The sequence below is a fragment of the Dipodomys spectabilis genome, unplaced genomic scaffold (genome assembly GCF_019054845.1).
Source record: "Dipodomys spectabilis isolate Male_0828 unplaced genomic scaffold, ASM1905484v1 ptg000002l, whole genome shotgun sequence".
Taxonomy (NCBI): Eukaryota; Metazoa; Chordata; class Mammalia; order Rodentia; family Heteromyidae; genus Dipodomys; species Dipodomys spectabilis.
Window position 1 is genome coordinate 16,364,486 of NW_024870679.1, and position 25,032 is coordinate 16,389,517.

The 25,032-nt window shown below is 44.1% G+C and overlaps 1 protein-coding gene across 3 annotated transcripts in view; it reads right to left on the reverse strand.

The window, feature by feature from the left end:
* Positions 1–19,760: 19,760 nt before the first annotated feature.
* The window catches only part of Rpap2 (RNA polymerase II associated protein 2), a 65,851-nt gene continuing 60,579 nt past the window's right edge, over positions 19,761–25,032 (reverse strand). For 2 of the 3 annotated variants that reach the window (XM_042683215.1, XM_042683208.1), the window contains 2 exons: positions 20,991–21,140; positions 19,761–20,593 (listed from right to left, as the gene is read on the reverse strand). In XM_042683215.1, coding sequence (XP_042539149.1) covers positions 20,999–21,140 — 142 coding nt within the window. In that variant the 3' untranslated portion in view covers positions 19,761–20,593; positions 20,991–20,998. Of the gene's footprint in view, positions 20,594–20,990; positions 21,141–25,032 lie in introns of those variants that run through there. The other variant, XR_006147902.1, reaches the window with a different exon arrangement.

The following is a 25,032-nucleotide window of genomic DNA, read 5'->3' on the forward strand; positions in this document are numbered from 1 at the left end:
CTGGGCAGGCTGCCGTGGTTTCTTCAGCTGTTCTCCGTTCCGGTCTCTGGACTCCTCCGCAGGGCACCGATGCTGGTTATCTGGAGTTGGTGACGCTCCAGGAGAGGGCGAGGAGGGCGAGGGACTGCGGTGGAAGACGGGATTCCAGAGCCAAGATGGCGTCCGAGGCCCGCACCCAGCGGCCTGGAGGAGACCTCGCAGTCAGTGCGGGAGACGCTTGGTAGCCGGGACCCTCCTACGAACACCAGGCAGAAGAATGCAAACTTCAACAGAACCGAATTTTGGGAGCTGATACAAACATAGAGATGCTTTTTTTTTGTCGGCCGTGGGGCCTGAACTCTGGGTCTGGGCACTGTCCCTCAGCTCTTCAGCTCAAGGCTAGCGCTCTACCACTTGAGCCACAGCGCCACTTCCGGTTTTCTAGTGGTTCATTGGAGATAAGAGTCTCATGGTCTTTCCTGCCTGGGCTGGCTTTGAACCGCTATCCTCAGATCTCAGCCTCCTGAGTAGCTAGGATTACAGGCGTGAGCCACTGGGGACATAAGGCTTAGAGCTATTATATAGGATGCAGACTCCAGTCTCAACTCCAGTGTGCTTTCTGGTTCACCGTGATGAGATAGGATATTTCCTTCCATCTTCACTGGAGGCAGTTTCCTTGAATTACTTGAATTCGATCTCATGATGGTCTCTTCAGTTACTGTGTTTTAGAGTTTACCTCTGGCTAAAGAGAAAACTTGCCTCAACGTCTCCTAGCTGTTCCGTTCAGGCACTGGGTCTAGTGTCTGTCTTTAGGCTGCTTCTTCACTTGGCCTCAGATTGAACAGTTCCAGTGATGGGAAGCTCACTGTCTCAGGATTCTTAGTTGTGTTGAGCAGTTTCATCAGTTAGAATGTCTTTGTTGGTTCAGGCCTTAGGCTGTTGTCCCAAATGGTGTCCTATCTTCTAAACAAGAAGAGAAGTAATAAAGGATAGGGAAGGCCACAAAAGAATGAAATACTTTACCTTTCCTCCACCAGAAGACGCAGAATTCTCATTTTCAATTTTGTCTCTTTTGAAAGTAAAGGCCCAGCAATGTACTGTTGTCTCCAGTGTGTAATCCCAGCTACTTGAGAGGTTGAGAATGGGAGGATCACCTTCAAAGCTAACTGGAACCACTATGCCTGGCTAAGATGTCTGTGTGTTTGTGTGTGTGTGTGTGTGTTGGTACTCAGGCTTGACCGTGTGTGTGTGTGTGTGTGTGTGTGTGTGTGTTGGTACTCAGGCTTGACCTCAGGTTTGTCTGTGTGTTTGTGTGTGTGTGTGTGTGTGTGTTGGTACTCAGGCTTGACCGTGTGTGTGTGTGTGTGTGTGTGTGTGTTGGTACTCAGGCTTGACCTCAGGTTCTGGATGCTGCTCCTTAGTTTTTTTCACTCAAGGCTGGTGCTTTGCCACAGTTCTGCCTCTGGTTTTTAGCTGGTTAAGTGGAGATGAGTTTGTTTTTTTTAAATCAGGGTTGGCTTTTCAACTGTGATCCTCAGATCTCTGCTCTCAGCCTAGGATTTCAGATGTGAGCCAGTGTCTGGCATGAATTAACTTTTGAGTATGTTGAGAGAGTCCAGTGTCATTATTTTGTATGTGGCTATCCAGTGTTCCTAGCATCATTTGTTGAGATTTTTCCTATGGGTGGTATTTTCCTTTCTCTCTTTTTTTTTTAAACACTTCTATTACTTTTATTTGTGGCATTTTCTTGATGTTAGACTTATTCTGGTGGAGCCTACACTGTCTTTATTGCTTACCCATGTGTGCTCAGGAAAATTTAAAATTATTTATCTGGGAACATAGGAAAGACTTACATTCAAGTCAAGTGGAGAAGCATGGTACCCCAGAAAACCCTAGTGAAAGTGATTGCTGAAGTATTGACTATAGAGAGGGTATTAGTTTGAAGCCAGCCAGGGCAGGAAAGTCTGTGAACCTGTCTCCAAAATAACCAGCAAACTATTAAACTGGTTCAAGTGGTAGAGTGCCCACTGGGAGCAAGCAAGCTGAGTGAGAGCCTGAGGTCCTAAGTTCAAGCCTGTTCCTAGCACAGACACACAAAAATTAAGGCACATTTTCTCTCTTTACAGAGCTGTTGTGAGGATTAATTACAAACACTGAGAAAAGAGCAAAGAAGATGTCTATAATATATGGTGGCTTTTTTTCCTAGTCCAGAAAGTGATTTCCCCATAGCTCAAATTATAAGAGAATTGTGCCTGGTTGCTAAGAATTTTGAATTTCCCGATATTTCCTTTTCATTGTAAATGAGAGATTATATTGGTCAGATAGGAATCGACTGATGCTGTTTATTCATAGGACTAAAATGCCTTGTACTCACCTCCAAGGAAGAAACCTTTCACTGTCAGACTGACCGACTTTGTCTTTCATCTAGAAATGAGTGACAACCATGAAACAGCTGGTTGTGTAATTTTGGTCCCATATATTATAGATGTTTTAACTCTTCTTTGCTTTGGTTGATAAAGTATTATTTCCTCAGCCTCTTCTTCATGTTACTACCTTTGCTTTCATTAATTACAGTGAAGTTGGGAAACTATCTGAGACACTATAGGAAGCAAGCAGTGCTTAACATTAGTATAGACCTTAGTGGTTGTCTTATTCCAGGCCACACTTTCTGGATATTGTTCGGATGCTCATTGGATGGATTCAGGTCACACACGTCCTCTTCGGCTGCAGCTAATGCATTAACTAGCAGTGGGATCAAGTCCTACTCTTCAGTGGCAGCTGGGCCCTCCCTTGGAGCTGCTGCAATCCCTTCTTTTATTGCTAATTGACTTACCAGTTCCCCAAAGCAGCTGTTGCAAACCTTTCCCATCTCCTGCCTTTTAATTTTCACCCTGCTGTTGATATAATGAGTGACAGGTGACAATAAATTACCAACTAGTCGCCCCATCCTCCTCTGCTTGGGGGACTTCTGCCATTATCACCTTATGGTCCTAGTCCCCATTCCTGGGGCTCCTTTCCTCCTCTCCTCGTTCCAGACATGGCTTTTTCAATTGCCTCTTAAGCTTTAACTTCTTGTTTTCCTCTTCCCCAAGTAAGCTTGAACTTTCATCCACCTGTAGAATCTTCAGCTACATTTTCCTTGGAGCTGATCATTTTTTCTTTTTTCTTTTTTGGTCGGTCAGGGGCTTGAACTCTGGGCTTGGGCACTGTCCCTGTGCTTTTCAGCTCAAGGCAAGCACTCTACCACTTGAGCCACAGCGCCACTTCTGGTTTTCTATTGGTTTACTGGAGATAAGAGTCTCATGGACTTTTCCTGCCCGGGCTGGCTTTGAACCGTGATCCTCAGATCTCAGCCTCCTGAGTAGCTAGAATTACAGGCATGAGCCACTGGCACCCGGCTTTGATCATTTTTTCTTTCATTACTCAGATTTTTGCATTACAAAAATAGGCACATTTGTAGTAGAAAAACCTATAAATACATATTTCAAAGACCCATAAGTTCCTTGTAGTGATAGCCACCAATATTATTGTAGATTATATTCTTCCCATCCTAATTCTGTGGATATATATTTATTTGAACATAGAGAGCATTCTACATGTTATTTTTGTGATTTAAGACTTTTCCTGTGCCAATATCCTTTTACAACATTATTTTAAAGTTGTTACATTTTTTATTGTATAAATACAGTTTAGTTTAAATCCTCCCTAGATTATTGCAGTTATTTGCTGTAATTACAAACACTGCAGTACAACCTTTGAAATGAATATTTGGGTTTTTTTTCTGAAGACAAATTGTTGAGTGTAAGTTTTAGTACTTTGGTTTCATTGCTTTGGAAAAGATAAACACTTTGAAAGAGTAGCCTACCATCATCACTTTGATCTCATACACTGCATTTCTGGCAGTCCTGGCCTCTGCCCACCATCACAGATACCACTCTGCCAGAGGTCAGCGTCTAAGTCACTTAATAAGAACAAGACTTACTGAGACATCGCCTCCCTAAGATCTTTGTAGCTACTGCCACTCTTTTCCTGAAATGTTTTTTTCTTTGATTTTACCTCCTCTACCTCTGCGTAACACATTTTCAGCCCTTTCTTGGTTCCTTTTTCTTCTCCTCAGGGCTGGGAAGGTGGCTCAGTGGTAGAGCGCTTGCCTTGCATACATGAGGCCCTAGGTTCGATTCCTTAGCACCACATAAGCAGAAAAAAAAAGGCCGGAACTGGCACTGTGGCTCAAGTGGTAGAGCACTCGCCTTGAGCTGAAGAGCTGAGGGACAGCGCCCAGGTCCAGAGTTCAGGCCCCATGACCGCACCCAAAAAAAAAAAAAAAAGTGCTTGCCTTTTTCTTCTCCTCAGACTATTCATTTTCTACATTTCCCCAGATCTTCAACTATTTGAGTTCAGGTCAGTATTATACAAATCGCTGGTTGGCCTGCCTCTCCAGTTTCCCATCTCCCTGTGCCTTCCTCAATCTCATCTCCTTATCTCCTATACATACTTTCTATGCCAGTCATTTGGAATTGCATTATTTTTAGTTTTCTATGCTTTTGCCCATGTGGCACTCTGTTCTTAGACCTTCTTTCTCCCCTTCTATATCTTTGTCACATGCATGCTTTTCTCCATCTGTGTCCTTGTCTATCGAAAGTCTTGTGAAGTCTGGGAAGACAGAAATTTGGGACATCCAGTGGAGTTGTAGTGAACACCTTTCATTCTCTGATCAAATTAGACTTTAGTCTTCCCCTCGGGACCTGTCCGCTGCCTTATGTGTGATTCAGATGTTCTAGAGTGACCAATGCACTCCCATCTTCAGGGATGGATTGGCATCATTACCCAGTTACAGCAAATGAGAAGAGAACAGTTTATATTTTTGAAAGGAAGGCCTCCTTTCTGTAGTAACCAGAGCTAGGTTTCTCTTCCCTTATGTGATGTTCAGATTTGAAGTCTAGAATTGTCTATTTGCTAGCAGGAGAGAGTGGGCTGGAGTCGTCTGAAGGCTACGTTTAGGAGATGAAGCTGGTACTCAGACAACAGAGTAGAGACAGAGTGAACAAATGCATTTTCATGGATGTATTAGACTTTTTGACACTGTGACAAATACTTGAGGAAACAAAGGGAAGAAAAATTAGGTTTTTTTTTTTTGAGGGGGGGTCCGATCGTGGGGCTTGAACTCTGGGCTTGGGTGCTGTCTTTGAGCTCTTCAGCTCAAGGCAAGCACTCTTCCACTTGAGCCACAGCGCCACTTGTGGAAAAATTAGTTTTTTAGTTCCAGGTTTCTCAGTGTGATGGGGCAGAATAGATGAGAGAAGGATTTGGTAGGAAAAAACTCCTTACCTCACACCAGCTAGAGAGCAGAAAGAGACTATTGAGAAGGGAGCAGGACCGAGATCTACCCTCCGTATTCCCAGTGTCTCCCTTCTAACAAGGTCAGCTTCCACAGTTCCACCACTGCCCAGTAGTCCACTCAAATTTTGAATCCATCAATGAAGCAAACCATTGATTAGGTCAGAGTCTTCATGTCTAGTCATCTCTGGAACACCCCACAGGCATTGTGCCTGTGTGTCTTATGTGTGTCTCGATTCATGCTGGCAGTCAGTATTAACCGCTGCAGTGTATATGTATGTGTTGTTATTTCACTCAACCATGCATGGTACATTTCTCATGTGCCAGGTGCTGTTTTGAGTGCTTTTAAAATAAGTCATCTAGTCATCCTATCCGTCTTATGAAGAAGAGAATACTATTATTCCTACTTTGACAAAAATCAATCCACAGCCAGGCTAGGTAACTTGCCTGAGGTCACGCATCTCTTAAGTGGGGATTTGATGCTGGGCTTAGCCACCAATCCTATGCTACCCCTCCATGTACAGCGGCACCACACTCAGGCTTAACCGCAGGGCTTTGTCCTGAAGTCTCATTCTAATCAGTGTGATATCCTTTCATCATTGTGTTTCAAATGCAGGTATTATGGATCCTGCACCTGGATGCAGAGTTGGGGAGCAACTCAGGCAGGCTTGCACGTGCTTGTCCATGCTAATTAACTCACAACCAGTGAGCTCTGAGCAAGCTTTTGTATTGGAAAGCCAGATTTTTAAGTGTGCCCTTCTCAGTAAAAGGCAAAGGCCTCTTTCTGTGTGGTTTGGTGGATTATGGAACATGAGAATTGGAAGAAGGCCCTTAAACTCCTCTGATGCTCATGCTCTTAGATACTAATGGGAAAATCGTAGAGGAAGTATGGTTTGCTTGCTCAGCATCAGAGGTAGGGATGTACCAGGACTTACACCTTTCCTAGGATGCCCAAGGTAGTATGTTTGCTGTAGTGATGATTTGCCACTTTATGCTTTTGAGGAGACTTTCCAGAACTTAGATTACACAAGACCCAGCTGAGACAGTGTGTCCTAGACCTGTCCTTTCTTCCTCCTCACCCCTTCTTCCCTCCTTCCTTCTCTCCCTCTTCTTTGTCCCCCTCCTCCATGTCCCCTTCCTCTTCTCCACCTCCCTCTTCCTTCTCACAGTGAATTGAACCCAGGACCTCTTGCTTTCTGGGCAAGGACTGTTGAGCCACACCCTGGGATCTTCCTGCTTATCTGTCTTACTAAGGGTTATTCTGAGTGTCCCAGGACATCTTGGCAGGCATGTCAAAGTTGCTTTGGGTCCTCTGTCTTCTTACAGCTCTTGATACTGTCCTTTTCTTCTTCCAAGGCACTGCCTACTCCATTTCTTCCGATTCCTCTGGCTGTTTTTCCGGCAGCTTCATGGTTTCTTTTTCTATCTGGCTGTGAAGGCCAGTGTCCACCCCAACCCTTGTGTTTTCTCCCTGGCTATGTTCTGTGAGGTCATCTCTGTCCCCATGGTTTAATTGTTTAAATGCTGGTATTTCTCAGATTTACATTTCCTGCCTGTTACTCTCTAAAAATTAGGCCCATAAACTTAAAAAAAAAAAAAGAACTAAAGCAAATACATTAGTAGTATATAAAGTGCAAGCAAAGATTCCCTTCCCAACTTCAATATAGTGAACAGTTTGATATATTTCCCAAATAAATAAATACTGGTTGGGCCTCTACTACAGGCTCACTGTATTTTCCAGCAGTTCATAGTTGCCTGTGTTTCTTTGCACATGCCACGCTCTAGAGTGCCTCCTTGATTTTGCCCATGCATCTTCTTTTCCTCTTCCCTCACCTTCATTCTTTCAGCCAATACTCACTTGTCCTTAAGGTTCAGGTTATGAGTTCCTCTTCCCTGAAACTCCCAGATCCAGTGGGTGGGTCCTCTTCCCCAGTCCTGAATTACTGTGCTGCATTATTACAAGCTCTTTTGTGTTTTTTTTATTTATATTTATTTATTTTTGGGTCTGGTCATGGGGCCTGAATTCTGGGCCTGGGCACTGTCCCTCAGCTCTTCAGCTCAAGGCTAGCGCTCTACCACTTGAGCCACAGCACCACTTCCGGCTTTTTTCTTTTTGCTTATGTGGTGCTGAGGAATCGAACCCAGGGCCTCATGCATGCAATGCAAGTGCTGTACCACTGAGCCACCTTTCTAGCCCTTTTGTGTCTTTTTAGTGTGGGGCCTCATGAAGAGGTCCTGTAGGTATCCCTTTAGATATCCACTGCATTTAGCAGAAGACCTGGCCAGGTACTCGGTTTGCATGAGTGAGTGATTGTGCCTCTTATTACCACCTGAATGTCTTGAAGTACAAGTGCCTTGGGTTGGGATGAGGTTGTTAAAAGCAGACAGGACCCTGCAGACTCCTCCAGGACCCAGCAACAGCAGTCGGATATGTGGTCATGGAAACTGGGACGGACCCCACAGTCTGGAAGGGAGCATGGTGGCATCCATTTGATGGTGGTTCATATTTAGCACTTTTCACATACTGTTTAATGCTCAACTTGCTGTCTGTAGTTTATAGTGAGGAAACAGGATTTGGATCTACAGTACATTGTCAATGGTCACATAGTGTGTGGAAGAGCCACAGTTTAAACCCAGTAACTACCACATGGATTCTGAATCCAAGTACTTAGACGCTATGCACATTGGTGATCAGGTAGATATGGTCTGGTCAGTTCCTAACATTTCCCTAGATCCTTCAAGGACCTCTGGAAAAGGTCTGTGTCCAGAAAATTATGCAAAGCAACATCTAAAGGCTTTCAGTCTCAGGATATGGTACCCAAATCTTCAGACACGATGAGCCTTTCAAATGCTCCGACATAAGTGCCGAGGCCCTATGGTTTTATTGGTTTTATGTTGACAACTTCTTCTTCCTTCTTGTTGTTGTTGTTGTTGGGCTTGAACTCTGGGCTTGGGCGCCGTCCCTGTGCTCTTCAGCTCAAAGTGATTGCTCTACTGCTTGAGCCACAGTGCCGCTTCTGGTTTTCTAGTGGTTTATTGGAGATAAGAGTCTCACAGACTTTCCTTGTCTGGGCTGGCTTTAGATCTCAGCCTCCTTAGTGGCTAGGATTAAAGGCGTGAGCCACCAGCGCCCCGCTTATGTTGACTTCTTGAAGAGGCAACTTGGACTTGGGATGTCTTGCCCTGCCAAGCTTTCTCCATATCTTTCTCAGGCAGCTCTTACCCTCCTTTGCCTCCCCCCCCCATCCTCCTCTGCCTGGGTCAGTCTTGGTTGCTTTGTCATTTCAGGCAAAGCATGCCTGAGAGGTCCTGTCATCTCTCTGGGCCCTTCTCTGGAGTCCCCGCACTTGGATCTTTCTGCTGTGGGTGTTTCTTGAAGTTGAGGCCATGGTGGATACTGAGGTGAAGGGACTTGCCGCAATGTGGAGCTGTGTGCTGGGGAAGAAAACCGAAGTGCCGGGATGTCATTCTTCAGCCTACGGTCATCGACTGTTCTGAGGACAGAGATACCAGGCCCGAGAGAAGCACTGACAATAAGAACAGGTACTTTTTAATCCATATACCCCACGAAAGAACCATTAATCATTGCATTTTATAGATCAGATGATTAAAAACCCGAAACTCAGAAGTTGCCCATGTCCATTGAAGGACAGAAGAAGCGGGCTTAATCCAGATCTCTGTCTCAAGCTTGCACCAATTTCCAAAAGTGTTAGAAATTCCATTCTATCATCACCAGGTTCATTGTCCTTAACTTGTTCTTTGCTCACCAGTCCAGGGTCAGGTCCAGAGGAATGATGTGAGGTCATCAGAAGTTTTCCCTGAAGAGAAAATTGGGACTCTGGTCCCTTCCTGTCTTTCTCTTTCCTATCTGGTACCATGAGGTGTAGGCCTCTTTTGCCGACCTCCCACCATGATGTACAGTGCCACTACATGCCCAAAGGCAACAGGGCAGGTGCACATGGACAGAAAACTCTAAGCCAAAAGAAACTTTCCTTTTTATAAATTGTTTACCTCAGATATTTTGCCACAGTGATGGTAAGCCATCTAACCCAGAAAATTGGTCCTAGAAGTGTGGTTATTGTGATGATGCATGACAATGTGTCAGAAGGCTTGGGAATTGGTCTGTGGGAGATACTTGGGTAAGTTTGGAGAAGCCAGCTAGTGAAAAACTAGAATACTCGTAGTGATGCTTAATGGGTGATTCTGGTGATAATTCAGAAGACTGGAATGCTGATAGACCTGTGGATTGTTAAGGTTTTGTTCATGATGTTTGAGGGGAGAATTAGACTAGATGCCACCCATGTTTTATCATGGCAAATGTTTAAAGCTGATGGACTAGTTTATTTGGCAGAGGAAATTCCAAGTGAGCACAACATTCTGACATGGCATAGGTATTACTGGTTGATAAGCCAAATTTACCATGACAGTCAGCAAAGGGGATCAAAGCTGAAAATTTTGGAAAACTCCAGCTGGCCAGAAAAGAAGGGAGAGAGATTGGGATTGTAAAAGGGAGAGGAAGGGGAAGACATGTGGGGAGAAAAGGGAGAGGGAAGAATATATATTTTTTGAGACTCTACTGGGACTTTGGACATGCTACCACGTTTAAAGATGCTGACAAGGACAGATTAGTATCATTAAAAAGGCAAGTGTTGGTACTGGAATAATAAAGATGCCTACAGAGCATCTCAGGAATCTCCCAGGAGTCTACCCTCAGGCTTACCTGTGTAAATGTGTAAACTTTTTTTTTTTTTTTTAAGACTTTCATTTGAGAACAGAGCCTCAGGGCACCATGCTCCCTCAGAGAGGGTAGAGAACTGCTTCCCCGAGATTAGTATTAAGGGTTCAAGTAGGTCTCAGTATAGCCATAGACCTTGGTGGATGCCTGGTTTGCAGGCATTAGAATGCAGCAGTCTTGAGGGCTGTAGGGGCTTTTGTTGAGACTTCGAAGGAAGGCCTGAGAGGCCAGGCAGAGTGGTAGCTCAGGGTCCCTAATGGTGATGTCTGAGACTGAAGCTGTGATGGAGACCACAGGAAGTTGGCGATGCCAGGACTCTGGAATGCTTGTCAAGAGAAGCTGTAGGGTAACTGCAGAACTGCTCTGAGAGAATGGCCATGTGGACACGGCAAGAGAGACCATCCTGGAGGGGCCATGCAAGCCCCGTGAGCCCTCATTCGGCTCCAGTGTGCCCTGCAGGCGGAACCTGGAGATTTAGGATTGAGTTTTCTGTCTTGCTTTGCACCACGTGATTTCTCTTTCCCTCTTTTGTAATGGCAATGTTTACTGTGTGCCCAGGAACCTCGAAGTGTGTAACCTTCTGATTTTTACTGGGGCTAACAGCTGAGTTTGCTTTGGGCCTTGGAGGAGACTTTGGACTTCTGAGTAATGATGGAAGTGTTAGAATGCTGGTCCTTGCGGATGGGTTAGGTGCGTTTTGCATTGAGGTGGACATGAATCTTTGGAGACTAGGGGAAGAATGCTTTAGTATTTATTTTAAAATTTATTTTTTATTTTTTTGGAAATACCAGAGCTTGAACATAGGGTCTCATACTTGCTAGCCAGGGGGTGTTCTACCACTGAGCCCTTTTTGCTTATTTTTTTTTTTTTTGGGTCCGGTCGTGGGGCCTGAACTCTGGGCCTGGGCGCTGTCCCTCAGCTCTTCAGCTCAAGGCTAGCACTCTACCACTTGAGCCACAGTGCCACTTCTTGCCTTTTTCTTTTTGCTTATGTGGTGCTGAGGAATCAAACCCAGGACCTCATGCATGCAAGGCAAGCGCTCTACCACTGAGCCACCTTCCCAGCCCTATGTTCTATTTTTTTTTTTTTTCCAGTATATGGTCTTATGCTTTTTCTTTTTTTTTTTTTTTTTTAAACTTGGTCTACCCTCCAGTCATGATCTTTCTACCTATGCCTCTGGCTTAGCTGGACTAACAGGTATGTGCCAAAATGCCTGGCTTATTTACTGTTATGGGTAGCTCACAAACTTTCTTTTGCCAAGCCTAGATTCAGAGTTCAGTTTTCCCATCTTCACCTTCTGAATTGCTAGGTTTTCAGGCATGTGCAACCACACCTGGTTGTCATTTGGTGCTATTAGGAGGTGGTGGAACCTTCAGTATCTTTTAAATATTGAATTGAAGAGGATATTAGGATGTGGTTGCCTTCTTGTCCCTCTCTTTGCTTCCTGGCTCCATGAAGTGATTAGGCCTCCTCCATCTGTGTTCTGCTGCAATGTACAGTGCTTCCACAGGCCCAAAGCAACAAGGGTAAATGATCACGAATAAACCTGTACTTCTTGATCCCACATATTTGTTCATAGTGACAGAAAGCAGACTAACAGAGAGAACAAATGAGAAAGCTGCTATATTGGAAGGTGACTAGAAACTACAAAATATATATCCTCTGGATATTGGGCCAACACAAATCTCTGGAGTTGGAGTATTTAAGCTGTCCCAGCACAGTGCATGTATTGAGATCAGAACTGCTGGCTTACGTGTCAACCAGAGACTGAGCCTTGGGTGGGCAGAGGACACACCAGAAGTTCCCAAAGGGGAGCAGATGCAATCTATATAGAGGTCACTCCACTTATAATCCTTTGGAGGCTTTATTGCCTTTCTCCTAAAGCATCCAAGATGAAGCACCAAAGCAACTCACTTTGTTGCTGGAGGGAGCACCAGCTACTCTACAGTGCCAAGAATCATGTTCTAACATCCATTTTGATTTAAAATCTTTTATGTTTGAAATGGACTTTATCTGTTGACAATGGGCTGGGTTGGGCCTACTCATTAGGTGTGGTACTCTTGGCTTGTGGTAAATCCTGATTGGAATACAATATAACACATTTCCTGGTAAATCTATAAATATATAGGGATGTTGGGTGTTCTCCCTACCACTAATAGACTGAAGAAGCAGCAGTTTGAAGCAATTCAGACATGCTCAGCATCTGGCCCTCATAAAAGAGCTCAGGTGAGTCATGATTCTGCACCGAGAGCTGTGGAGAGAACTGTATACCGCCCATTCTGTTGATCGCCCATTCATTCTTCCTGACCCATTTGCCTTATGATGAGGCGTGTGCAGAGAAACAGGCATGACAAGATTTTGGGGAAGGGGAGCAGGAGATGAGTAGGACCTGCACAGCTACACATTGGAGGCAACATTGAGCAGTTTGAGGGAGAGAAAAGTTGTTTTTGCTTTTGGGGAGATAAAAAGTTGTAGAAAAAAACCTTGGCACACCTTATTTTTGTCAGTCGTGGGGCTGAACTCTGGGCCTGGACACTGTCCCTCAACTCTTCAGCTCAAAGGCTAGTGCTCTACCACTTGAGCCACAGCGCCACTTCCAGTTTTCTAGTGGTTTATTGGAGTCTCATGGACTCTTTCCTGGCTCAGATCTCATCCTTCTGAGTAGGATTACAGGTGTGAGCCACCAGCTCCTGGCCTTGGCATACTTCTTATATCTATGGGCCACTCAATCTGGTGACAACTCAGTTTGCTTACCTGACAAGTGGAACCTGTAATGGCCATCCTGCATAGCTAGCAGAGCTCTTGGCTTGTGAGCACTGCTAGGTGCCAATTCTATAGTAGGTTCCCTAAATATGTCATCTTAATCAATGCCCTGAAGGAGATGGCATTGAGCTGTGTTCCAGCTAAAGGAATTCAGTCTCTGGGGATTGAGTGGCTTGTCTAAGGACACAAAACCTGAACTCAAACATGTCTATCTGGTTCCAAATCTTGTGTTCTTCCCGTCATTAGATGCTGACTGTGATGTCAGAGGACACATGGTGACCCATAGGTAAGGAGCTATACATAGGTGACCTCCTGCTCCAAGACTGAGACATTCCTGTGTCCTTGGCCCACACACAAGGGCTAGCCAAGCCCAGTTGTGTTTCCTCAAGCCTTGCTCTCTGCTGTGGGATCAGGAGGGTTGTTAATCTGATAAACAGCTTCCTGTTAATGTGGGAGGGTGAGCTAAAGAGTTGCTGTATTGCTCTGTCTCGTGGCAGGTGGTCGATCTGGTGACTTTGCCCACGGAAGCACTCTAGGTCTATGACATAAAAGGCTGAGGGCTTTGGGATCAGTCCGCTCTGGGTGGGAGGAATGACTGTTTGCAGTGTGACCTTAAGTTATCTGACTTCTGTTTTCTTCATCTGTAAAATATAAGATGCTTACTGTGAAGTGTGAATGCTTTGAACATATAGGAAAAGCGCCCAGCTCCGTAACACAAAATCAAGTAAAAGGCATTGTTGTCTCCTTGGAGGGTGCGGTCAGCCTTAGAGGGGAGCTGATTAGACACTGTTGTTGTTGGTTTTTTTTTTTTTTTTTGGTCCGGTCGTGGGGCTTGAACTCGGCCTGGGCTCTGTCCCTCAGCTCTTCAGCTCAAGGCTAGCGCTCTACCACTTGAGCCACAGCACCACTTCTGGCTTTTTTTTTTTTGCTTATGTGGTGCTGAGGAATCGAACCCAGGGCCTCATGTATGCAAGGCAAGTGCTCTACCACTGAGCCACCTTCCCAGCCCCACATTGAGTCTTATTGTTGTTGTTTCATCCCCCAAATTCACATCATGGCCAGTCATTTATTTGTTAAGTAAACAACATCAAAATACCCACAGTGTCCACTGCTGTTGCAGGGTATGGGAGGCAGCCGTGAGCTCGTGGCTGAAGTGGAGCCTCAGGGCAGGGGGCCTGTTAGAGAGGCTGGCATTTGAGGCACCAGGGGGATACAGGACATTCTGGCTGCTAGACATGTGAGAAGAAGGGAAGGTGGAGGAGGTGGCGGAGGCGTGGCTCCAGGTTTGGTGGGTGATGAGCCTGGGGCCCTGGAGTTGCTTCCCATGTGGCTCTGGCAAAACCCATCACCTTGACAGGCCAGCTGACGCCTCCATCTCAGAGGTCGTTTTCTTGTCCAAAGCATTTATAGAGTATTAGCCGTTACCATGTCTTCCACGGATGGGGAAGGTGCCAAGGACCTGCTCCTGCCCCCACCCCACTTAGTCACCAGTCACCTTGACATGGGCCATTCAGTGAGCAGTGCATCTAATGACAATGTGGAGAAAGGACTCAGATGCAGTGGCTTGGTAGGAAGCCCAAGGTATTGTTGCTCTGGGGATTAGGTATGGGAGGCACAGGGTGCACTCTGCATGATCCAGCTTGCTCCTATTTCACTCTACTTAGTCTTTTGTTTATCCCCCAACAAATGATACTCCAAGGTAGCAAGCCCCCCAAACTGTGGATGTTCACTTTCACTGCCTTGATTTTGAAATGTGAGCCTCCTGTTTTCTTCACCAGTTTGCTCACCTCTCAAGTCCAGCTCTCCTCCATCCTGCCTTCTCAGGAGGCCTTCAACCCAGGCTGATCTTCCTGCTTTTGGATTTGCCCATTTGTTAATTACCATCTTATTCCCCAGTTCACCCAATGCAAGTCTTACCTCTGATTTGTGAAAAAATATTCTCCGAATGCATCCACTTCTCTCACTTTCTATCTCCTGTTGGGTTCATTCAGTTCCCTGAAGCTGGCCTCTTTGCCACCCTCTGCCTCTTTCCAGCTTTGTAGTGCCCAGTGGTCTTTGTAAAAGGTCTTGTCATTTCCCAACTTCGATTTGTAGCTTCCAAACTTCCTATCACAGCCCAAAGGCTTTCCTCACACAGCACTGCTCCACTTTTCATCTGATTAGACCTCTGCTCTTCCTGCTTTCAGGCACCTCTGATTTTTCTCAGTTTCCCAGAAAGGCCAAACCATTGCTTCTAATCAGGGATCTGTGCCCTTTTGATAATGGCAATTCTTACTTAAGTGGCATCTCATTTTGTTTCTGGTTTACATTTTCTTGATTATTAGTGATGTTAAAGTTTTTTATATTCCTGTAGGATATTTGTGTCTTCTCTTGAGAAATATTTAGGCCTATTTCTCATGTTTAAAAATTGGGTTAGCAAAGAAATTGCTTTTGAGTTTTGGAATTCCTTATTTTGAATATTAACCTCTTTTCAGGTGCATAGTTTGTGATTTTTTTTCTCTCCTATTCTGTATGTTGTCTCTCTACTCTGTAGGTTAAGCCACAGACAAGGAGTTTTTGAGAAACGGGTTCTAGCAGTTGCTGTGCCAAAACTGGCTGACTACCTTCTTTGGCCCTAATTTAATTAATTAATTATTTTTTGTTGGCCGTGGGACCTGAACTCTGGGCCCGGGTGCTGTCCTTCAGCTCTTCAGCTCAAGTACTTTACCACTTGAGCCACGCACCACTTCTGGCTTTTTCTGCTTATGTGGTACTGAGGAATCAAACCCAGGGCCTCATGCATGCAAAGCTAGCACTCTACCACTGAGCCACCTTCCCAGTCCCCTGGACCTAATTTTAAAGTGAGAGGATTTATGCTTACTTCAGTGTAATGACAAAACTCTGTACAAAGACGATCTTATCTGGAAGCTCAATGTGGAAAATAAAGATGAGAGCCATTCTGGATGACTTTGACAATGTATGGGGCTCTCTAAAAATCAGTAAATTTTCCCCCAAAGATGGTAATTGTTAATGGGACACTGAGAGAAGGCTATGAAAGGAATAAGGATGGGGGAGCAAGCAAGATGATGTTAGTCGTTTTTTTCCCCTCTGAATAGTCCTACACATTATGACACGATATTATATGAATTATCTGTGTTCACCTCACAGTGCCCAAATGAAGCAGATTCTCCTTTGGCTATGTGGCCTATCAGGTAGGGATCAGCTAGGCATTCCTGCAGGGCTGGACTTTTCCTGCTTATCTCAATACAAGCATTGTTGTCTTGTGTCTGTCAGTCTGCATGTTAGAAAATAACCAGTTTCTACTTTAATTATGCAACCTAGAACTAGGTGATGGAGAATTTGCTTTTGGTCTGCAAGACATGGGGGTTTTTGCAAGCCCTAAGGGAGTGCAAAATTTCCTGAAGATGTTGTAAGTTGGCTAGCTTTCTACTTAGGTCATGCATTCTTCTCTTTTTCTTAGGTTATGACTGGAGAGGTTTCTAGGAAGCAAGATGAAAACTATCACCTCTTGGAGTGGGTTTTCTTATAGGCCAGAGGTGAGGCCACATGGTTCAGAGGGAAGAGCTCCTGTGCCACTTTTCACTAGTCATGCCATTCCCATTTCCTTCACTGGTAATCAGTTTTCCAAAATGTTTATTATTTGGTTTTCCCCAAGAGGAAGACAAGCAGAGGCCTGATAATTTATAGAAGCTGGACAGCCATGGAGACTTTTCACAAGTTTGTGTGTATGTGTTGGTCCTGGGCTTGAACTCAGGCCTGGGCACCGTCCCTGAGCTTTTTTGCTTAAGATTGGTGCTCTACCACTTGAGCCACAGTTCCACTTCCATCCAAGTTTTTGCTGGTTAATTGAAGATGAGAATTAACTTTCCTGCCCTGTCTCGTTTTGTACGATGATCCTTAGATCTCAGCTAGGATTACAGCTATGAGCCTGGCTACAAGTTTTTCTCTTGTTAGTTTCATTTGGAAGGGAGCTTTAGGGGGGAACAGTAACTTAGGACATTCCTTCAGGAATTTTAGTTACAAGGCAGCACTCAGCAGTCCCTGCCCTGCCTCCGTCTTCCAGGTGCTGCTGCACATCTAGCAGAGATGGGTTTGTGGACATCCTTTTTTTTTTCTACCAGGGCAAGAAGCTATTGAAGATTTTCCAGACTGCGATTCATTCAAAATAGTGTCATTTTCCTTAGTTGTATTGTATGCAAATATTTAAGAAGAAGTTGATTTTGTTCCCTAGTGAGAAAACAAGTCAACTTGCTATTGGGCATGATTTATGACAAGATGCTGAGTATGTTGAAAAGACTTCATTAAGTACGTTAAACCTAATGGGATCTTGCTTTTTTTCTCCTGAAGCAAAGCCCCGTGCACACGCATGCACGTGCATGTGAATGTGCATGTTGGTTGTTGAACCTGAGGCCTTATGCATGCTATGCAAGTGTTCTCCCACTGAACTATATCCCCAGTCAGGGGTCTGGTATGAAGCTCAAACCAGCCTTGAACTGAGACTCCTCCTGTCTATTCAGGGAATGGGTAGGGTTGGGAGAGATGAGGGAGAATTATGAAAGACTTGACACTGATAAAGATGCACTATAACTCATAAACTGACACACTGAATTGAAAACCCTCTGTGCAAGAATCCTTCTATCTCAGCCTGAGTGCTGGGATTACAGGTGTGTACCACCATGCCTGGTTTTTAGTAAGGCTAGAGTTTGAAGATCTCATGAAAATAGAAACAAAGGGCAGCTGGGAGCTGGTGGCTCATGCCTGTAATCCTAGCTACTCAGGAGGCTGAGATCTAAGGATCCCGGTTCAAAGCCAGCCAGGGCAGGAGAGACCGTGAGACTCCTATCTCCAATAAACCACCAGAAAACTGGAAGTGGCGCTGTAGCTCAAGTGGTAGAGCGCTCGCCTTGAGCTGAAGAGCTGAGGGACAGCGCCCAGGCCCAGAGTTCAAGCCCCACGACTGACCAAAAAAAAAAAAAAGGGCAAAATTTATAAGAAAGTAATTACTCTGAGTATTCACACACATGAACTGTTTCCTGGAGTTCTTAAATAGAAAGTGAAACGATCACACTACTGATGTTTGTAGTAAAAGCTTCCCCAGAACCCATCTTCTTCCCTGAAAGAGCAACAGCATCTTCCCTGTTCTTTGAAACTTGAACTTTACAAGAAAACCTGGAGGTTGTACTTTATGGAAGGTGATGTTGCTTCAGTAACAATGCCACCTGGGGATCTAGCTCTGCCGGCAGAAGGCCCTGTCAAACCTTGCCAAGGTTGAAGGCACAGGGCAGAGTTTACATGATAATTCTGAGAGCTTGGGTAAGCTGGAGCTCAGGGTGTTACCAAGGTTCTAGAAAAAGTACAGGAATAGAGAAGGTAGGAAGGAGAAAGGATCATAGAAATTAACTTTGTACGTTTTTTTGGGGAGGAAGGGGGAGAAATCAACACAATGGTTAGTCCTTATTGGAAAGAAGAAACTTAACAGCACTTTTTTTTTGCCAGTCCTGGGGCTTGAACTTAGGGCCTGGACACAGCACTACTTCTGTTTTTCTGTGTATGTGGTACTGAGGAATAGAACCCAGGGCTTCATGCATGCTATGCAAGCACTCCATACTAAGCCACATATCAAGCCCTTTTAACAGCACATTCTAAGAACACATTCTAGCACATTCTAGTACGGGGTTCATTCGGCAATCTAGTGTGACACCAACTTGGACATGACTGAGTTTTCCCCTTCTTGTAGTCAGACCCAGATGACAGTACAGTTGTCTTCACAGATACAGCTTATTGCTGATGGATGGAGCCAAATTAGGGCCTTCCTTGGTGCCTGAAGCTGCTCTGGGGGCCAGCGTATTGTAAGGGTTGAGTCCCTTCTGTGTGGTAATTATGATTCCCTTTTCAATCCAGTAGTGCGGTCCTCATCAGTAGGAATGCCCCCTCTAGATGCCATGGAGAGCACCACAGCTGCCCCCTTGGGACAGCGGCTCCTTGAGCCTGCGCGGCCAGTGCTCAGCTCTGTGAGGTCCTTCCTAAGTTTTTCAATTGTAGTTTGAGTCATTTTCTTTTCCATCTGTTTGGAAACACATTTCAAGAGTTCTGCTCCTTAAGAGAGGCTCCGATCCTAGCTGACACTTCTTAATCATGTTTGATGCTATTCTGAGCACTTTCCAATTTCAGGCTTCTGTGATTTTAGGAGAATAGGTCCAGGAGTTAGTTACACGATGTTCCACTGGGTCTTTCCAGTGGTGCTGTCTGGATTGTCCCTTCCCTTCTTGTCCTCCTGATTGTGTGGATAACTCTAACCCTCTGCCCTATATTTCTAGGCCCTGTAAGTCCCCTTCCCTCTGCCAGCAGACTCTACACCTTTTTGGTGGCGTGACCATACAGTTTATTACCAAAATGGTTCTCTAGCTGTGACCCACCCTACAGGCAGGCTCAAGATTTTAAGAACAGTGATGTCTTTATTGTTGCATCTTCAGTGTCTGACCAGTGGACTTTTTCCTTCTCTCTACATTACTGGGATTGAATTCAAGAGCCTGGTGCTTTCCAGATAGGCTATTTGGGCCACACCTCCAGCCCTTTTTTGTGCTAGTTATTTCCAACACAGATTGCTTCCCTGTCGCTGGGATGTCAAACACATACTACATCAGTCCTTGTAGTTGAGATAACAAATGTGCACCACTGTGCCCAATCATAAACTTCCATGTCTGGAGTTGCTCTTACTCCTTCCAATTAATCACCCAAAAAGCCGAAAGCGGAGCTGTGGTGTAAATGGTAGAGCACTAGACCTGAGCAAAACAAGCTTAGGTATAGTACCTGGGCCCTGAGATTAAGCCCCAGGAGTGGGACACACGCAAAATAGGAATAGCACTTTTATGTACATTTACCTAAAATTCTTTGCACTTACATACTTTTTCATTTCCTTTAAGGTGAAAGAAAATACCAAACAGAATTGGGGAGTAATAGGATAAACTATATTTAACTTTTCAAGAAAGAAATGGACCGACTGTTTTCCAAAGGAGCCAAATCATTTTTGCATTTCTACTGGCAATGTATGAGGGTTCTGGTTTTTCATGGCCTCACTCTGGCATGAAGTGGTACTTCATTTTAGCTTTTTCTTGATGGCTAGTGATGGTCTTTCCATATGCTAAGCAAAAAGGTCTACTCAGATCTTTTTTCCAGCTGTTTTCAAAATATGTTCCTTCAGATCTCAGCCTCTTGAGTAGCTAATACATCAGCCATTGGTAGGTTATAGAGTTTTTGTGTTTTTTTAAAAAATACACATCTTAAGGTCTTAGGTTACATTTACCAAACAACTGCTACAAGCTGGAATTATCCAAAAAAAGTTAGAGAATATTCATTCAAGCTAGGTATTAAGGTACACCCCTTGAATGCCAGCTACTTGGGGGTTCAGAGTTCTCAAGATAGCTTTGAACCTTATCTTTAAATAACAACACCAACAAAAGTTCAAGTGATAGAGAACTTGCATATAGCATGAATAAGAGTACTATAAGAAAAATGAACATTCATCCAAATTGCAATTTAAAATTCCAGTATTTCTAAAATAAAAATACTAGGTCTGTAGCTAGAGGCTGTAAAATTCAATTATTCTCTTGCAGAAATGGTTCTCCTCTGAAGTTAGGGACTGCAACATCCTGAGAAGGTGAAGATCTTTCTTGGAACAAAACCAGGATCCGTTGTTTACCATCAGACCATGATTATTGGGTGGCTGAAATTCTAGACATGGTTGAGTAGGTATTGACCTTCTGTCTTCCTGAATTATATCTGAAACAAACAGGATATTTAGAACATTTTTTAAGGGACTGGGAGTGTGTCTTAGTGGTAAAGTACTTGCCTAGGATACATGAAGCCCTGGGTTCAATTCCTCAGTACCACATACACAGAAAACAAAACAACAACCAGAAGTGGCACATGGCTCTTGGTTCTTAAAATTTCAAACAAGCAAAGAGGTGTGGTGGTTCATTCCTGTAATCCCAGCACTTAGGGAAGTGGAGTAGGAAGAGTATGGGTTCAAGACTAGCCTGGCTATAGAGCCTGAGACCTGCCTCAAAAAAAAAAAACATTTCCAATATGGGGCTGCTAGAGTATTTTGCCTATTATGCAGGAGGCCCCCCTCCCTTTCCCCTCACAAAGTCCAATATAAAAAGTAAAACCAACTCACCATTCTGGTTAACAGCTCATTCTAAATATGATGGTTAAACTCTCAAGGTCTTCATTCTTTAAATGTAATTCTTCAAGCAAGGTGGTAATAAACTGTGTAAAAACCATATTCTTTGGAGAATGCTTCTGAATTCCAAGAACTGGGGTCAGTCTGAAATGACCAAAAATACTAAGTGGATGCATATGCAAAGAACTGGAGGCTTCCATCTTCAGCTATGGAAGGTTTTGTCTCTTTAACCTAAGTCCCAGAGAAGAAGCTTGACTAGCAAAGGTGGAGAAGTCTGAAGGAAAGGCTGAAAGATCAAACAAATGTTAAGTATGGAAATCTAAAAGACTGGATCTATTCAGATAACGATGAACATCATGCCAGCAAAAACGGCTAAATTTCTCTTAGGAAAAAAGGCGGGGAATAAAAGGAAGAATTCCCTCCCTCCACTTCGGGAATGGCAGTGTGGAGAGGGGCTCAGGTTAGTTGGAAACATTTATGCCTAATGTCTGGATTAAATCACCTGACTAAAGACAGTAAAAGGCAAGATTACTTTTTGAATAAAATGAAAACATTTTTAAAAACACTAAATTACATCTCATAAGGCATTTACAACAATTTTAGAATAAGCTTTTCTCTACCCAGTCTGAAATACTTTAAGGATTGATTCTTTAATTTTCACTGAACTATGAATAGTCAAGATTTTTATTACCTCTCCACCACCCCCTTAGAACCCAGAGCCTGTCACACACTGTAGGCCTGGCCACTACCCTGCCACTTAAGCTACTTAAGTTGTTCAGATTTTTAAAAGAGTAAGCAAGGCCAGGTGTGGTGGCTCATAGCTGTTATTCCAGCTATTCTGGAGGTGGATATTGAGAGGACTGTGGTTTGAGGGCAGCCTGGGCAAGAACTTAAAGACTCCAGCTCAACCAATGGTTAGGCATGGTGGTTCATACCTATCATTCCAGCTATGTCGAAAGCTTAAAAAGGAGAACCATAGTCCAAGCTAGAATATGAGGGTCTATCTCAAAATAACTAACAGCAATGAAGGATGGAGTTTTGGCTCAGGTTAGAACACCTGGGTAGAGAGCAGAATATCTGAGTTTAAACACTGGTATCACCCCAAAAAAGGGCAATGTATAGGTTCAAGGTTGTTAAGTAAATGCCTGACACTCACTTTCTATGCTATAAAGAACTAAAGAAGCCGGGCACTGGTGGCTCACGCCTGTAATCCTAGCTACTCAGGAGGCTGAGATCTGAGGATCACGGTTCAAAGCCAGCCCGGGCAGGAAAGACTGAGACTCCTATCTCCAATAAACCACCAGAAAACCGGAAGTGGCGCTGTAGCTCAAGTGGTAGAGCGCTCGCCTTGAGCTGAAGAGCTGAGGGACAGCGCCCAGGCCCAGAGTTCAAGCCCCACGACCAACCAAAAAAAAAAAAAAAAAAAGAACTAAAGAAATAGTGTTAGCTGCATTCTCAGATGAGTGACCATGAAAGAATCAATACTGGAAATCAGCAAGAGAATGGAATCTTGGAAGATTCAGATTCTTTGGGCAAATAGAATAGTAGGAAAACCCAAATACTTTATTTGCCACTCCAATTCCACAGATAGGGGAGGAGTCCCACAAAACTTTATCAGTGCAGACACTATCTACCATTCCTTATTGAAAAGCTTATATAATCTTCCAGGCTTGGCAAGCCCACTTAAATAATCTGAAATTGTCCAAGTAACTGGGAGACCAGGGTGCTTGCTTTCTGAGATAAAGGATGTATCCAGCTTGCATATAGATGTGTGCTATGCTAGGGCTCAAGACAGGCATTCAGGTGCCTGTTACTGATGAGACAGGAAAGGAGAACGTCACACTTGCACTGCTACTTTGCCTACAGGGACATGCTAAGGGGGTCTCAGGCAACTCTAGGCACTTCCCTCTGCCCTGTCCCTGGAGTGCATGAAGCCAAAGAAGGCCTGGAGAGAACCACCACTCCATCTGTGGGAAGCAGAGGGAAGCGGTATGGTTGCTGCTGCAGTCTCTCCTACATGGCTCCCACCGCTGCCTTGCACTGCCGCCGCCTCTCCTACACTGCTCCCACCACTGCCCTGCACTGCCCACACCCTGTCAGGACAGCATGATCACCACAGCAGATGTGCTGCAGTTCCTGTTAACATGTCTCCTCATGTCCTCCTTAGGTCAGAGGACAAGGTCTCTTGTAATGCCACAAGCCCTGGCTCTGGCACTGAGGAAGTCCCCACTCCTATGTTGTAGGAGCTGCCACACAGAAAGCATCCCATACCCACTGCTGTTAACACCACATCTGCCTAAATTGCCAGGGTCTCCACTCCTGTGTTCTTCAGACACATTATACACTGTCAGGATCACTGCCCAGGAATTCATAAGGATGGTACACTATGGCACCTAACTACCATGAAAGCCAACAGTGTGTAGCATACTGGTACCCAAACCCCAAGGCATAGCTTTAAGAGAAAAATGCTGACTGAGAAGGCTATTGATAAAACTGGCTGAGAAATCTGTCCACCAGAGTGCAAATCCCAATGTAGGAACACAGAGAAAAAAAGCAATAGGATGCCTCCAAATAATAAACTCTTTAGTAACATATTCCAAACAATTTAAAATGGATGAAAGTCTTAGAATTTAAAAGAAGCTAGCACAGGTGGCTCACACCTCTCTCTACTCCTATTGTTCAGAAGGCTGATATCCAGAGGACTGTAGTTTAGAGCAAATGTGGGTAGAGAAGTCCTTGAGACTCCAATTAACCAGCAAAACTCCAGGGTGGAGGTCTGGTAGAGCACTAGCTGCAAGCTGATCATATATGGAATCCTGAGTCCAAACCCTGGTACTAGCCTGAATAAACGAATGATTATGAAATAGTGCAATGAAATCCAGAACAGAGATGATAGAAAGATAATACAGGCTATAAAAGAAAAAGATTTGCAAAAGAACCAAACTCAAAAAAAATACAGTTGAAGGACTCAACAACAGATTAGATCAAATGGAACAATGAATCAAAGCAAAACAATATGCTGCCTAGAAGAAACCCATTTTACCAGTAAAGAAACAGAGTGGAAGTGGAAGGATGGAAAACTAGATATTCTATTCAAATCAAAACAAGTAGAAATAACTATACTTTTATCTGACAAAACAGACCCTCAAGACAAAAAAAATGTGAGACTAAGAAGGTCACTATGTGGATAAAGTGGAGGACATTATGTGAAATAAGCCAGCCAGCCAGCTAGAAGTGATGCATATCCTCACACGGAGGCTTAAAAAAAATTCACACTGAGCTCTGTTAAATGAGATATTTCTAACTTAAAGAATTAAAAACTTTTTGTGGGGGGAGGGTGGGGAGTGCTAGTCCTGGGGCTTGAACTGGTTGCTGTCCCTGAGCTCTTCTGCTCAAGGCTAGTGCTCTACACTTTGAGCTACTGCTCCACTTCTGGTTTTCTGGTGGTTAATTACAGTCTGATAGACTTCTCTGCTGGGATGAGCTTCTAACCATGATCCTCAGACCTCAGATTTCTGAGTAGCTAGGATTACAGGGGTTAACCACTGATGCCAGGCCCAGTTATTAGTTGAGATCAAATTTTTTTTCCCCTGGGCTGGCCTTGAACCTTGGTCTTCCTAATCTTACTTCCTGAACAGCTGGGATTAATTCCTCAGGCTCCTTGTTTTCTCTTTATCCTTTTACATACTGTTAGTTATGAGACATTTTATCTGTGTACTTTTAATTGTAATGTGCTTTTTTTTTTTTTCCCTCTGTGACAAAGTTTTGCTGTGTAACCCAGGCTGGCTTCTAACCTCTGGCTGGACTTAGGATCTTTCTGCCTCAGCCTATGGAGGCTGGGCTTAGCTCTTAATATGTTTTTACTTATTCTATCTTTTTCGTAAAGAATAATCACAATTATACATTGAAAGGGACTGAAAGTCTTTATTTCAATCCTGAAACTGAGTATCAAAGAAAACTACAGGCTCAAATAACTTCTACTTAACTAAAAAACAGTAATACTCCAGAGTTGATATTTAACATGTTTCTGCAGAAA